Genomic DNA, 15,375 nt, shown 5'->3' with positions numbered 1-15,375 from the left:
GCTTGCACTGCCCTATATTACTGCTCAATACAGATTCTGAGCTCCCTACCAGGATTCTGGTGCAAAGCATCCACAAAGTGACTACTAGGCTAGTGTCCGAAGAGCAGCACGGATTCGTCCCAGGCAGGGATATCACCAATTTCATTACGGCATTAATAGACCGAGCAGACACCTTACATGAACCATTACATATATTTCTTTTCGATGCTGAAAAAGCATTTGATCAGGTATTGTGTCGATGTGTATGGGACGTTCTCATAAAAGTGATATACCAGACTCCCAGAGCAGAAGAACAAGTGCAGCAAGGTTCTACTGCCTTCTTTGCAATTATACGGGCCCTAGACAAGGCTGCCCTCCATCCCCTGCACTATACGCCCTATATATCGAACCATACATTATGATTTTGCAGCAACATACATCTAATAATCCTAAAACACAGACGGTCTTTCCCCTTATGATATACGCCGATGATGTCCTAGTTTTTCGCATCAGAATTCACCAACCTTAAAAGTGATTCAACAAGAGGCATGTAAATGTGTCAAAACTTCTGGGTATAAATTGAATGCTCAGAAAACAGGGATGATTTTGGCCAGAGGATCTTCTTCCACTGACGCACTTGGAATGTCTAAGGACTGATATCTAGGGATAGTCATCGCACCAGCCGTGAACCAATGTTTTGCGCTCAACTATCTTGCTTAATTACAACAGATTAAAGCTTCACTGGCTAAATGGATGCACCTCCCAATTTCATTAGTCAGCTAAGGGAGTTCTCTACTATTTCCGCGCCCTACCCTTATAAATACATAAGACAGGCAACTGGATGCTATCATTTCCAGATTTATGTGGAAAGGGAAAACTGCACCCAGATCTATTAAATCATTAAAACTTCCCTTAACTAGAGGGGAATGGGCCTTCTTGGATTGGTGTTTATACCATTAGGCGAGCCTCAGCGATTGGATCAGACTTTTGTATTCTGGGGAGTCAACTAACTGGCTGTATAGAACATCTCATGGAAACAGTATGCACAATGAAGGAGGCAAATTCAACGGCTGCACATTTTTCAGGAAAATTAGATAAAAAAATTGTAGAGATCTGAATAAGATTTGGAAGTTTATTAAATGACACTTGCAAATTCCCATCCTCAATACTTACACAATGGTATGAAATAACCCCAGTGGCGGCTGCCACCGAGTAGCACGGGTGAGGCGGGAAACTGAAAAAGAAATTAAAATGTGACTTACCTTGATGCAGGACCGCCGCCTTGCGTCGTCCTCTGAAGCAGGAAGCACAGACTCCCCTAAGACAATCACAACGCTGCAATGCAGCACTGTGATTGGTCTGAGTGCCTTGGATCCTGTGCATGTCCTTCACCAGGCTGTGGAATGTAGCCTGGTGGGGAACATGCAAAGAGTGCAGGACTGTTTGGCCAGCCTTAGAGGGCCGGCCAAACTGTCATGCTCACTTAAGTGCCCACCATGCCCTCCCTTGCAGGCTGCGATGACAGCCAAGCCACGCAAACTGCATGACAAAGGGAAAATAAAACAATAATAATGTAGTGTTATCATTTTATTTTTCCTTTTACCACTGCAAAAAATGCAGTGGGGTGGCGATCCTCCGTCTTAGCGGAGGAGCGCCACTGAATAACGCTGAACCTTTTGCATATCCGTACTTCACAACATGGGCTCTGTCGGGGAGACCTCTTCGATAACAGTGGGCTCAAATCCCTCTTAGACCGCCGACTTAAATTCTCACTACATCGCAATGAATTTTAAAAAATATGTACAATTTAGAGCATTCTTGCTTAGGAGAGATTTTGACGTGACAACCTCACTGCCTCGACATGAGCATGCAATGAAGGCTTTAAAGTCCGAACCACTTCAATATTGCAACGACATACTGCTACTGATGCAACGTCAGACTGATGACTTGGAGAAGGGGGCTGACAGATGGTCAGAGATATTGGGAGTGGCAACCGCAGGCCAGGAGCTTGCCCACAGTCTCAATCCTCCTTGTAAAATTATAACTGCAACTAAGTACCGCGCCCAAATGTATCATAAGTTATTTGATTTCTATGTTACTCTCTATAAACTTAGCATATGTCAAATGGAGGATGCATACATATGTTTATCACATGCAGTAGTTTAAATGGATTTTGGACCTCTATAAAGAATAGAATTTCAGTTATACAACCATCCATCATCATCCTAAACCCTAAATCAATCATGTTGGTTACAAAGACAGAAAAGACAGGGGTTTTCTTTATGCAATGACTAGTGCTGGGTTGATAATTGCTAGGAAATGGAAACTAGAAATTGCACCCACATTTGAGGAATGGTGGAGGGAATTTATACAGGCTTATGAACTGAACATCAGATAGCTAAAATGCGAGGCTCAACTCGGATGTTCTCTCGAATCTGGCGGAAAATGTGTCACTATTCAGTGCAATGAATGAAATATTAATGAAATTTGGAGGTAAATGCAGTATGCTCAACTAATGAATGATTATGTGAAATTGTATTATTTTGCTGCCTTTCACCCTTATATCCTTCAAACTCGACTATTTCTGTTGATTAGCAGTTTGTTTCTATTGGTTGTGCCTTTAAAATAAATAAATACATTAATTAATTAATATGAAAGACGTGGTGGGTGATGGTGATAAATAAGTTTGGGTACGCTGTGTTCTGATGTGTGTCTTGAGCAAGTGCAGCAATGCAACAAGGCTGCCACATTTGAGGGCACTTCTGATGTTCAGGGGAGCCAGAAGCAGGAGAAGATGTGGCCTCATTACTTTATGGATCAGTCAATATTTAACCAACAGGAGCTGTTGATTCTTGCAGCCCGCTCCCCAGTTAATCTATATTCTTCTGGTATTGAGCGTTATCAGCAGAGTCCGGTGGCATGGCGTCCATTGGCCCAGAAGGCACAGTGGCTCAGAAGCCTTCTGAACCCTAATTACTGCTGTATTTTATCATTCAAGCAGCCCGGGGCCTATTTCCTTCCTTGCACTAGGGCCCATGAAACACTAGATACTCAACTGGCTAAATCGAGATTACAAGAGCAGCAGTAACCCAGCGAATCTGTGGCGTCACCCGGGAACTCCATCCGCATTTCTAAGTGGACCATAACCATCACTTGCAATCTCTGGTAACTCAGTCTCCCTCTCACCCATGTCCTTCTGGAATTTACTGATGCCCCGGCACCAGTTTGGGGACAGAGTTACCGCGAAGGCAACATAATGAGATCCATGTTCTGGCAGAGCTGTGGTTGTGTGGATTCCCCTGCTGTCGTAGTCATTTGGCTCCGACACTTCCCTTTCCTCACTCGGCTTTTGTTGTTGCCTCTTGTCTATCAAAGACCGAATCAGTGGATTGGGTGGGTTTTCTATCTACTGAGCTCATGCCGTCTCTGCCACTGACAAAAATGTAGTATGTTTTTTTCTCCAAAACCTTCCATAACTAATTCATCCTAATGGGGCTTGTCTTGTGCTATCAATGCTATGTTACTTTTTTTTAGAGATCACCTTTGACGCTATGAGCACCTTTGTACATGATGCCGATAAGTTCAATTCAGTGACAAAAGGGAAGTTGACAAGGGCCCAGCCTTGTGTTGGTGTTTTTTTGACAGGCCCGCTGACCAGCAAGCAAACCTAACTCCTCAACTTCATGGCCAAAGGCGAAGGAGCAGTGTGGTGTTGCACGTAGAGCTATGTCTTGTGCCTGCGAGTGGAAGGTGAAGGCCTGAGGGAATGTTTGGGGAATTTGGATGGAAGTTTGAAGGAAAAAACAGTAGGGGTTGGGGGTTGGATCGGTGTCTTGGGCCGGTGTGTACTTACAGCGAGTAAATAAAAGTATTTGCTGAACACTCTTCCGCTTGCTGTTGTTCTAACCAGTTGGCTGTCACTACTCCGACTTCCGTCAAAAATGGAATGCAGACTTACAGCCTGATTTAGAGTTTGACTGTCAAAAATTTGACAGATTTCCTATCCACCATATTACAATCCCATTATATCCTTTGGAACTTGTAATTCAGCGGACGGAAAATCAGTCATGTTTGTGACAGAGTAACCTGTCTGCCAAACTCAAAATCCGGCCCTTAACGCTGATGTGTGGGGTTAAAATGTCTGATGGGAGCATATTTGCCGAATTTGTCAAAATGAGAACTACATGGTAGGCTAGCGGTACACGACAAGATGCCTTGAAGTTAGTAGGAGTCAGTTACTGTGAACTCTCTGATTGAGGTGATGATGTGTCCGAGCATTAGCATTCTGGATGTGTTTTCTGGTCATCTATTCAATTCCTTAGGTCCATATGGATAGATTTGTGGGATTCAAGCCATCAAAGAGATACACACCCTGACCAAGTTAGAATGATCTAGGAAGGAGCATCCATTAAACACTCTTCTCCACCTGACGAGGTGGAAATAACATTTTCTGCAACCGTAGTGGGACGTGCTCCACAATTCCACTTATGTTGTGCACCTACATCACTGGACAAATATATAGGACAAGAGCTGACGGTCATAGTTTACTGTTCAAAGAAAACAGTAGGGATGAGCAATCTCTGGCTTTAGAGAATTTGATTAGAAAGGATGTCTTCAATTCAACTGTTGTAAACCATATTTAGTAGTGGTCACATCCAGATCTCCGTCCATCCAAAATATATTTTAAATTGATCATAGCAAGACAGAAGGGTAAATCAGGTCTGCTAAGGGATTCAAATTTGTATTAGGAAGGAGACATTCTTGTTAAACACCTCATCAGATGGCGCTAGAAGTGCACCTCAAAAGATTGATTATCAACTGACCGGCACCTTCCAGAAAGAACGAGGCCTGGCCACAGCCATGATTCCTGACCATGTGGGTGATCTCAGAGGAGTGCCAGGTCACTGGATGGAATTCAGCTACTAGAGCTAATGAAGTTAGCACATAGTCTATGCCACCTTCTCGTCGCATTGTGGTCCAGCATTGAGCCAGAGACGATTCCATCCATCTACCTAGAAGAATCTGAGCCTGAAACTGGTGAGGGAAGCCAGAATATTCCGCATGTTAGTAAAACTATGGGATTTGGGAGATTAGTCAAAAAATGACCGACCACTACATTCTAGTGGGACAATGTGTGGTGCAAAGGCAGACTTGATAGTCAGGAGGATGCTGTTTGCCACATTAGCTCCTAGTGATTTTACAGTAGCAAGACGGCCATGGTTCACAGCGGACTCCAGGTTACAAGGAAATTAAATTAGGAAATGGTCAACAAACTAAAGGCCACAAATATGCATAGCGCACCAGGGATCACTTAGAAATCGCTCAGTGTATTGCTGTCAGGTTTTAAAATCACAGCTCACTACAAGCAGCTGCTGACAAATTAGAAAGATCCTTCTGCAAGTCTCACCACTCGGAGTACAACCTATGGAATAATTTTGAACCAATGTATATAACACTAGCCCTCGGGTTATTATCATAATTTATATTCAGGTTGAATGAAATTGCCAATTGTATTTGCTGATAAAGTTTGTAGCATCTCTAGAGGAATTATGAATACCCCTGTGTTTTTGCCTTGCCTAGTGCCAATGGATAATTCTTGCCTGGATAAAGTGACACATATTTTTAGAAGATGGTTTTGTGTTGTTGCTGATAATACTAAACCTACATTTCTTCTGAACCAAAACCCTTGGGAGCTAACTGTGTTTTCTGCTCTATCTTTCGTTATGTTTTTTTTAGTTTGTAGCTACTTTCCATATATTTCCATATTGGCACAAGAACTCCCTCTCCTAAAGAATCCCTTCTCAGAACAAGGGGTTTGGGCAACTTCCTCCAGTTTACAAATATGTATTTGGCAGCAAAGTGGTTACAAAAATGTGTATTGTTTGACAGTTATAATCCTGCTTGCCATTGGCCATACTTCTGCCTTTGTGCAGCTTTTCTTACAGCTAGCCACAATGCCGGTGCACTGGATGGGGAGGATACAGGTCTGCTTGTGCTCCTGGATCACTGCCATCCACTAGGCAGCATTTTAGGGGTACATATGGAGACTGACAGATCTGCTTGGAAGTGGTTCTCCACTTTTCTGGTAGATCACATATACACCACACACACTGACTGCCTCACTCTCTGAATTGCTCACTGGTAAATGTGTTATGCATTTGGGGCCGCCATGCCAGGAGACTATAATATTGTCTGATTGGCCAAACCCAGATGAAAACTTTTCCGAACTAAAGTGAATATAGAACCCCATGCCAGCAAAGAGGTCAATATCACTGGGGAGCTTTAATGCATGAGGATAATCCCTACTGGTAAGTATGGGGTGTAACTGAGGCTGTAATTATTTCCATTTATATCAAATGTTTGTAAATTCAGAGTATGTAGATATCTTGAAAATCTGCCAAAGATCCTTCTCACATAGATCCATATAGGCCATTCTATCATAAAAAACATAGTGTCAGAAGAGGCATATCCAGTTGAAATCCCGAAGAGCCTACTGAATGCCATTTAACAGGATAACTACTGAATATGTGTAGACACTTAGAATCAATGTATGTAAATGTATCTTGTGTGGACATCCTGAAAATCTGGAATGGATCGTGCCCTTCCTGGGCACCTCTGTCGCAGAATCTTGAGGGTGTCAGAAGTAGACCGAAATAATATTTTCAATACGGAAAATTGCTTCACATCTATGACATACAATTCAATTTTTTAGAATACACGCTTTCATTTGTCCTCATACATCAAAATACGTATAAAAAAAAATAATAATAGCAAAAACACACAAAAACTATAGGAGATAAAAATGTTTTTTTTAAAAACAATCAGATAGGATTGTAACAGATTAAAAAGTAAAAAGCAAATGATTTTGTTAGGGGTTAGTACATTTTTTTAAATGTAGCACAAGATCGATCGACAATTATTGCTTGTGGGACACCGAATGCCAGCAGCCTTTGGGCTAAAACTATTCCACCAATGGAAGGCAGCAGAAAAACAACTTAATATGCAGAGTACAGTGAATATATTGACAGAATATCTAACTTTTCAGGGTTGACACAGAAATGTGCAAAAACCAGATGACGGCCAAACAAACCAAGCAAAAACCGACAAAAGCCCTTCACTACTGATAGCACATGCTACCTAGTCTGTGATGGGTGAGAAAAAGACCAAATTACACTTAATCCAAGATTCTGCAGGATGGAGACAATGTTTGGACACCACTGCCAACCACCTGGCAAGAAGTCAACAAAGTGAAAAACACACACTGCAAAAATGCATACTCAAAACAATGTGACTTTCAAAACATCTTCGAAACACACATAGCTCTGTAAAAAAAAAAATTGACTTACATATAAACCCGCAATAAAGTATATGCCCCATATATGTCAGAACTAGAATTACATAGTAAATTAACCCACTCTTAAAAAATAGAGGTTTGTGAAATTGGTTGAATTTTGGAATATAAAACAACAGGTACAGATTTTTGCAGGGCAATATAACTGTAAGAGAGATTTTTTACAGTTTAGATCTTCATTTCTGTTTTTTACAACAAGTGGTTTTTCAGTCGATGTTTTCACAAGGAACCACAAATTGTTCTTGTGAAATTTGATGACTTGAGACCGGAGCTAATGGGCCTAGGATGTGATACTCTTTTAGTGGTGGAAAACCTGTCTCCAGTGTTTACCAGGTGAGTATGGTATGTACCGTATGCATGAAAGTGGTACGTCGGCATAGGAAAAGATGGAGGCAATAATGGGTCACACCCTATGATTTCAGTGCAAGACTATGATACGAACTATGTTCAGGTGAGAATGAGGCGACATCTTTCTCAACACAGGAAGGATGACTCATGACTCCTTAATTGACAACCAGCGTGGAGGACACAGCTCACACCACACTGCATTATCACCTCGTCCACTTTTCCTCGTCGCAGTCCTCGCAAATGAGGAGGTATAGCAGACAGAATTAAAACATAAAAAGATTCACACAAAAGGATCTAGGATAAAGTACCGCACTTATCTGTTTACTGAGAAATATATTTACATGAATCGACCAACAGAGAACCAGACCCTTTTGATTCTCTTTGTTGTGAAAGAACCTTCCACAACAGACAATTATAAAAATATATATGTGGTCCGCACACACAATTAAAGACAGTCCGTTCATTCAATGATGATTCACACTGATGTATGTTCCTTCAATCTTTATTTTCTTGTTACACTTCGCAGGATGCCGAGCAAGTCTATCGGGTTGGAGAAGACACTCTAGACTCAGCTCAGGGTCTGTGGTTTGTTCAAGCGCCAAAGGTGTCTTCAAGTCAGAGAGAACTGAAAGCTGTTTGGTGGGCCTGCAAACATTTTCCTTGCAGATCCAGGAGAAGGATCTTGTGGTGAGAACAGACAACCATGTGACAAAGTCTTACATCACTCAGAGGGGAGAGGGGGAATCTCCCTTCTTGGCTCTCCTGTGCAACCCCTATTGACATGAGCTGAGACTCGCTTGCATTCTCTACAGGCCAATTGCCTGGGGAGAGAATGCTCAAGCCCACTGCCCGAGTCAAGCCTCCCCATCCTCGCGGGACTTTTTTCTCAGCCTGGAGGTCTTTCTGAAAATCAAGAGATAGTTTGGGTTTGTCTTGGATGGACATGTTTTCCTCCAAAGGATGCTCTACAGTCAGTATTTTGCATAAAGGGAATGAACTGAGGGATTGAGGAGTGCACGCTCTTTCCTTTCAGTAGTTTTAGGGGATATTGTTTGCCTTTTCCCAAATCTCTTTTCTGCTCTGGGTTCTGAACAAAACCAGGAGGAAGAGATCCTTGGTTATTCCGGTAGCCACCTTCTGGCCCCACACGTCCTAGTTGGCTCTGCTCCAAGTGATGAAAGTCAGGCAAGAATGGGCTCTTTCTCTGACACAGCAATGGCCAGTCCGGTCCCTCTGCCAGCTGTCTCACTTAGGGTTGACTTGGCTTGGTTTGTGGTGAGGGCTCGCTACCTCTTCTTATTGTGCCCAGTTGGCAGCGATCTGTGCATTTCAAGAGCCTTGTGAGGATTTGCCCTCTATTGAGGGTAATGCTTCCCATGTTTTGTGGGGGGGGGGGGTGTACTGGCTTGCACTAGGGAGTAGGCTCTGGTTCCTTCCTTGGATCTTTCTCATTATCGATAGATCCAATCAGCGCTTCTTTTGAATTTTTAGTGGTGATGCCTGTGAAAGTCGTGAACTTAAAGGCGGCACTGTTGGAGGTAATACATCTGCCAGATGATTGTGAGGATTTTAGACCCTTATCTTGGGAGCAGCACTTGACGTTAATCCCTAAAGAAATAGTGTTGCTTCGCTCCAGTAGCGTAGAGTGGGCAGGGCCACACGGGTGGTTGCACCGAGCGCAAAATTCTTAGGGGCATTCTTTGGGGCGTAAGAGCATTCTTAGGGGTGCAAAATCTTAAAGGATACTTGCCTTATCCCGAGTGCTTTCAACCCACGCCACGCCACTGAATCCCTCTACTTCTTATAGCCTATAGCTTCTTTCCATTTACACCTTTCTCAGGACATTGCTTTCCTATGTTAGCTCTTGAAACTGCTTTTCACTTGCTTGATGTAGATAGGGCAGTTAGAATTTATTTGATCCGCATTAAGCCATACTGTGAGACGGATGCTCCGTTTGTGTCTTTGGTCTTGAACATATAGCGAATAAGCCTACTGTGCCGACCTCAAGTGGATGGATTCCTTCTCCAATTGCCTCTGCTTATGCTAGTTCAGGATTCGCCTTCGCTCTTCTGTGCAGGGATGGCAAGCTCGTGGGCAGAATGCAAAGGTGTTTCCATGATTGATATATGGAGGGCAGCTACATGGGTTTCTCCTCACACCTTTGTTTCACCCTTCAAACTGGATGTCTGTGGATTCATTTGGGGCTGCTGTGGTTAGCTTAGCTCCCTTGTTGACTGATTAAGTCATTCTGTTTTGAGGAGTCTGCACTGAAATCTGTTCACTGAATTGCACACTACTCGTGTGCTCCATATACTCACTTTTTGGCTTGCTATGGCCTCATTTGGGACGAGAGAGAGTGAACAAAGAAGACTGAATAAGGGGATGTGGTGGTAATGCCCAGATTACCAACTGGTACTCTTCATTACACCGAATCCTACTCTTCCTTATCACAGTACTAGACCCTCCCGCCCCTCAGGGGGGAGTGGGTACTCCACGGTCCTGTTTTATGGGCAGGATGTTGTAAGGGAGCAGTGCCTTCTAACTGGCAGGCTCCACTTAAGGTGGCATTATCGTACACGGCAACATTTCGAAACAGGAGAGAGGGAGGCAGTGAAAAAACACAATGGGGGATTTATTTTCCCCATTGACTAATACTGAAACAGAGACTAATTTAGGAGGGATCTATGAACACAAGAGCAAAATGTTGTTTGTGAAGACAAAGAGGAGGACAATTGGGTATAATGAAAATTTCCATAAAACGAAAGTAAAAGTGAACTCTTGAGAGGAAGAGGAGAAAGAGGGGGGGGACATATAAGTGAGCAGACTGAGGGAGGCAGGTGGAGGGTAAGAGTGTCTAAGGCAGACAGGTTCTCCAGTCAGGGGCATAGCTTCAGGGGGGGTGTTTGGGGTGGTGACACCCCCCTCAAATAAATGCTTACTTGGCATGGTAGTTGGGTCAGAGGGCCCAGAATCGGGTCTGCTATGCCTGCGTTACTTTTCTCACTTGTTTAATTAGGAAATACGAGATTCACACCCCCTAAATCTCGCCAACTAAGCTACGCACTTGGCTCCAGTTAATATGAGAAACTGCAAATTTGGGGGCAGCCAACCACAGGGATGTCTGCCCCCTGGGGTTATTTGGGGAAGTGGGACTGCACTTGGGTTTTGGGTTACGTACGTAGCCAAATATATATAGGGGTCCATTTTGTGTGCCAGCCACAGGGGCAGCTATGTGTTCGGATGTTGCTTGATCCAGGTGCACTAGTGGTTGGCTGAGATGTTCCCATGATTTGCAGAAGTTTATTGTTTGTCAGCGGCAGTTCAGGCTGAAGGGGAACGGGTAGGAAGTTCATGCTTGGATGACATAGGAAGTTCATGCTTAGGTAGGAACTTCAATGAGGTTCAAAGGGAAGTTGCGGTATGAAAAGGGAATGGATTTTAGAGGTCTCACTTACAGATGAGCAGATCTGATGCGCGTATGTTGTTCAGGTTTGAAGTTGTTATGGGGGAGAGCTAATTTAGGGGTGGGGTAGTTTATTATAGGTGATTAAAGGTGTATAGTGAGGTTATAGTTTTCTAAGGCAAAGGCACAGGTTATGTTGTAATGTGCAACTGTTTCAATAAAGGGGCCTTTTTCACACAACGCTGGAGTCAGTGGTCTGTGCTGCCCCCTCTTCCCCAAAAGAAGTAGAGGTGCAGTGAGAGGAAAATAAATAAAAAAGAGAGAGCACGGCAGGTCTGAGGGACAGCTGTGGGCGAGAAAGGTGGGACAGTAAGAGCGAGTGAGTTTGGGGAGACCAAAAGGTGAGAGAAAGGGGGCAGCAGAGGTGTAAACGGGGGGGCACCTACAACGACTGCATGGGGAGGGGTTTGCACACCTTTCTGTCCCTAAAACTATTTAGCCTAGGGCTTAGTAAATCTCCAAGTTGCCAGAGTCTGGGGAGGGGGGGGGGGGTAGGTTCTCCACACCACTCTGCATTTAGCCCCATCATTTTGCATGACACCACTGCAGGGGGGTTGTGGGAAAAAGGTGAGACAGATAGCTGGGGGCGGCAAGTGGGAGAAGTTTATGACAGAGACAGGCACGTGGGCGAGCCAGAAGAGAGAGAGAGAGATGTGTGGGAGTGAGAAGGGTGGGAGAGCAGAAAAGAGACTCAAGAAAGTGAAGGAAACAAGTGGTGAGACAGAAGGCGAGAAAGGGAAGGGAAATGACAGGAAGAAGTGGGAGAAAGAGAAATGTGGATGGGGCAACAGAATAATAAAAGGAAGAAAACAGCCGACTGAAGAAGAAAGCTTGGAGCGAGCTGCACAGCGACCAATAAAAGGGAAGGCGATAGATTGGAGATACGGTGGAGAGAAAGCTGTAAGAAGAAGGGAGGCAGGTGGTTCGATCTCACACATTTTAAAGTATGAGAGAGGCAGGTGTACAGCACATGATCTAAGCCAAGATACAGAGCTTCAGGAATCCGGGTGTTTTGCCAACAGCGCGTGCTGGGACTTGCGGGCTACACTAATAATAAGAAAAGTAAAAAACAAGTCCCAGAAAAGGAAATCAGGTGGCCTGGTCACCCTCATCATGACAGTGGGTATATTGGAAACGGGAGTGGTCATGGGGGAAAAAAGTGAGACGGTGGGAGAGAATCCAGTTAGAGGGAAAGCGTCAATTAATGGGGAGGGGAAGACGGAGGGAGAAGACGATACATTAATGGGGAGGGGAAGACGGAGGGAGAAGACGATAGAAAGAAAGAGAGAGTTTGTGGGAGAAGGGAAGTGTCAGGTGAGAGAGATGAGATGGAAAGGTGATAAGTGACCCACATCAACCAGGTCTGACTTTTGCCAAGCACGACTTTGCATTCTGGGACTTGTAGTCCCAGAATGACAAAGGGAGGCTTGCAACTACAAGCCAGTCAAAACAAAATGACAGGGATTTAAATAACAAGATTGGGTCAGCGGTAACACATGACAAGGAGCCCTTGGCAGTTCTCCTAGTGGAAGAAATAGTTGGCAGGGTGTCTCATGTGTGGCCTCCCTTTCTGTATTTACACTTTGATCTCTGGCTTGGTTAATCAGACAGTGTCTGCAGCGGCCCTTCGCCTGGACTCTCACGCCAAGGCCACTATAGGCTCCCGCCAGCCAGTGTACGCCGAGGTGAGACTGAGGTGTGAGTTATGACGGTGCCAGGGTCCACGTTCAACGAACATAATAAATACGGACTCAACATTTTTAAACTTGTGACCTCTCCTCATACACAGAGCTCTGCTTTCAGCACATTAACCCCGTGCCCTCGAATACCTTACTAGCGTTGGTCCACGTGACTTTGAAGTTTCACACAGATTCCTGCATCGGGCACTTTAACCCCCTCAGGCACGTTACGGGGAAGGCGCCCTGCCACACGAAAGTTACATAAACATGCATGCCAATAGTTTACAACAGGAAAGTGAAATATTTAACAATAACAACAAAAATCGGGGCCACGTAATTGCCCCCATTGACTTCTGTTGAAACAAAGGCGATTTCAGGCTGGGGAGGGCTCAAGGAAAGCCGGGTTTGTTTAAAAAATCGGGATTCTCCTGCCGAAACAGGGTCTAGTGGCATATTTGCATAAACATCAGTGCAGCAGGCGCAGTAACCCCCTCAGCTGTGTGTGTGTGTGGGGGGGGGGGAATCCTACCTGCCCGCTGTGTGGTTGGCCAGCTGCCGCATGCGGTTCAGGTGTTTCTTCATCATGGCTCGGCTCGGTCCGGTCCAGGCGCTCCTCGGGTCCGGTTCGGGAGCAGGGTCAGTCCGTCATGTCAGCCCAGGGAGGTCCGGTGCCTGCCGCGGAGGGAGCGCTGGCCCGCCTCCCTCTGTTCCTGTCAGTGGAGCGCGGTCAGAGCACTTCCCCTCGCGCATCGTACACTCCCTGCGGGCGAGACAGGCGTGACCGAGGGAGGAGACAAGCAGAGACCGCGCGGGAGGCGAGTGCCTGCCTGCGGGGAGACAGGCGTGGGCTCCCTGAGAGACCGAAACAGCTCTCAGAGAGACTCTGAGAGAGTACAGGAAGGGGCCTACAAGGGCTTCAGAGCCAGAGAAACGACAACTACCTCCGGAAGGGACTGGTGTAGGTTGATGAGGGACTCCCTGGGGGAGCAGCGAGAGCGTTAGCCATGGGCCGATGGAGGGCGGACCCTGGGAGAGACCGAGTTCGAGAGGCACAACTAACTCTCTGTAGGCTGATGGGAATTCAGTCTGTTAAGATTAAAACGAAACTGTCCCCGCCGAAAGAGAGGACGTTGTAATGGTTGAAGCGAGACTAGCCTCTGTCAAAAGATAGGACTCCGGTCTGTGAGGGTTAATTTGAGACTGGCCTCTGTCAAGAAAGAGGACTCAGTCTATGGGGTTAAACCGAGACTGGCCTCTGCCCAAAGTTAGGACTTCGGTCTGTGAGGGTTAAAGCGAGACTAGTGTCCAGAGATAGGACTTCAGTTTATGAGTGTTAAAGCTAGACCGGAGGCGTCTGTCCAGAGATAGGACTTCAGTCTGTGAGGGTTGAAACAAGCCTGGCCTCTGTCCACAGCTAGCCCTCAGTTCTCCCATATTAAAGGCAAGCCCAGCTCTGGGTATGAACCCACATTTCATCTTGTCTGACCGTTTACACACAACGACACTGTACTAGACATCAACATTGTGGTACATGGCTTCTTGGAGCTGCAGTCGACTCTACAACAAGTTTCACTCCCTGACAGAAAAAGAAATCCCACGAGGGTTTGAGTCACAGTTTGGAAACAGAGCGCTTTGTTTTCACCACTCAGCCTGAACACCCCCAAGAAGAAATGTTGTGTATCACAAACATGCCGAAAAAAGAATTGTACCATATTGTGGGAAAATATTCATCCATAAGATATTCAGTCTTACCCTAATTAGTGCTCGTTCGTCACAGAAATATTTAACGTCAAGTAAGGACAGCCAGGCGCGGCCAGTCCGTCAACTACTAGTTTGCTAGGCACAGAGTGGCCAGCATGTCTCCAGCTCTACTCCCGAGTAGTGTAGTGAGTACTGCTGTTTCGTTGATTTCGCCCTTTGTGGTATTTTCTAACAAACTGTGTTCTAGAGCCTTTTTGAAAAAGGTCCATCCAGAGTTCTCAGTTAGGTTGGTCCTTACATTTTTTTGCAGATAAACCTATACTATGAAAAAGGCCTGTCACAACCCTCTTTGATTCGAAGACTGTCCTGACCCTCAAGCAAGGCCTTACCTTGAGTCTCTAAGGCCTGTCCTCGAACTTCTGAAGGAGGCAATCCTTGATGCCCGAGTAGGGCATGTCTGAGTTCCTTACAACCTTGAACCGGGCCTGCTCGTGAGCCTCAGAACGAGGCCAGTTCTTGAATCCTGGATAAAGGCCTGTCCTTGAGTTCGTTGCGATGAAGCCTGTCCTTGAGTCTCTTTGGCTCAGGGCCTGTTAGCACGTGGCCTGGCCTGCCCTCGTCATTAGTTTCTGAGGGACGAAACCGGTCCAGACAGAAGCGATACTGGTAGAACCGCTTTCCCCACCCTGCGTCGCAGCCTCCGCGGGGCGCAGGATGGCACACGCCCGCACCCCTGCGTGCCACAGCTCGCCAGTCATTCTCAAGCTGCCCTCAAACCTGTGTGAAAACAATGCGCATGCTCTGTGCGGCACCAGTCCGACATTCAGTCAGTGCACAAGTCCCAAAACAAGAAT

At 45.5% G+C, this 15,375-nt stretch overlaps 1 protein-coding gene across 2 annotated transcripts in view; it reads right to left on the bottom strand.

Moving 5' to 3' along the window:
* SH3BP1 (SH3 domain binding protein 1) overlaps nucleotides 1-15,009 on the bottom strand; it is a 175,796-nt gene extending 160,787 nt beyond the window's left edge. The window contains exon 1 of one of the 2 annotated variants that reach the window (XM_085601373.1): nucleotides 14,911-15,009. Coding sequence is in view for 1 of the 2 variants with exons in the window: in XM_085601372.1 (XP_085457498.1) it covers nucleotides 13,350-13,405 (56 nt within the window). In the remaining variant the exon portion in view is untranslated. Of the gene's footprint in view, nucleotides 1-13,349; nucleotides 13,674-14,910 lie in introns of those variants that run through there. The other variant, XM_085601372.1, reaches the window with a different exon arrangement.
* Between the last annotated feature and the right edge of the window lie 366 nt (nucleotides 15,010-15,375).

The sequence above is a fragment of the Triturus cristatus genome, chromosome 4_2 (genome assembly GCF_964204655.1).
Source record: "Triturus cristatus chromosome 4_2, aTriCri1.1, whole genome shotgun sequence".
NCBI lineage: Eukaryota > Metazoa > Chordata > Amphibia > Caudata > Salamandridae > Triturus > Triturus cristatus.
Note: the sequence above shows the minus strand (reverse complement) of the source record. Positions and strands in the feature narration are given on the sequence as shown.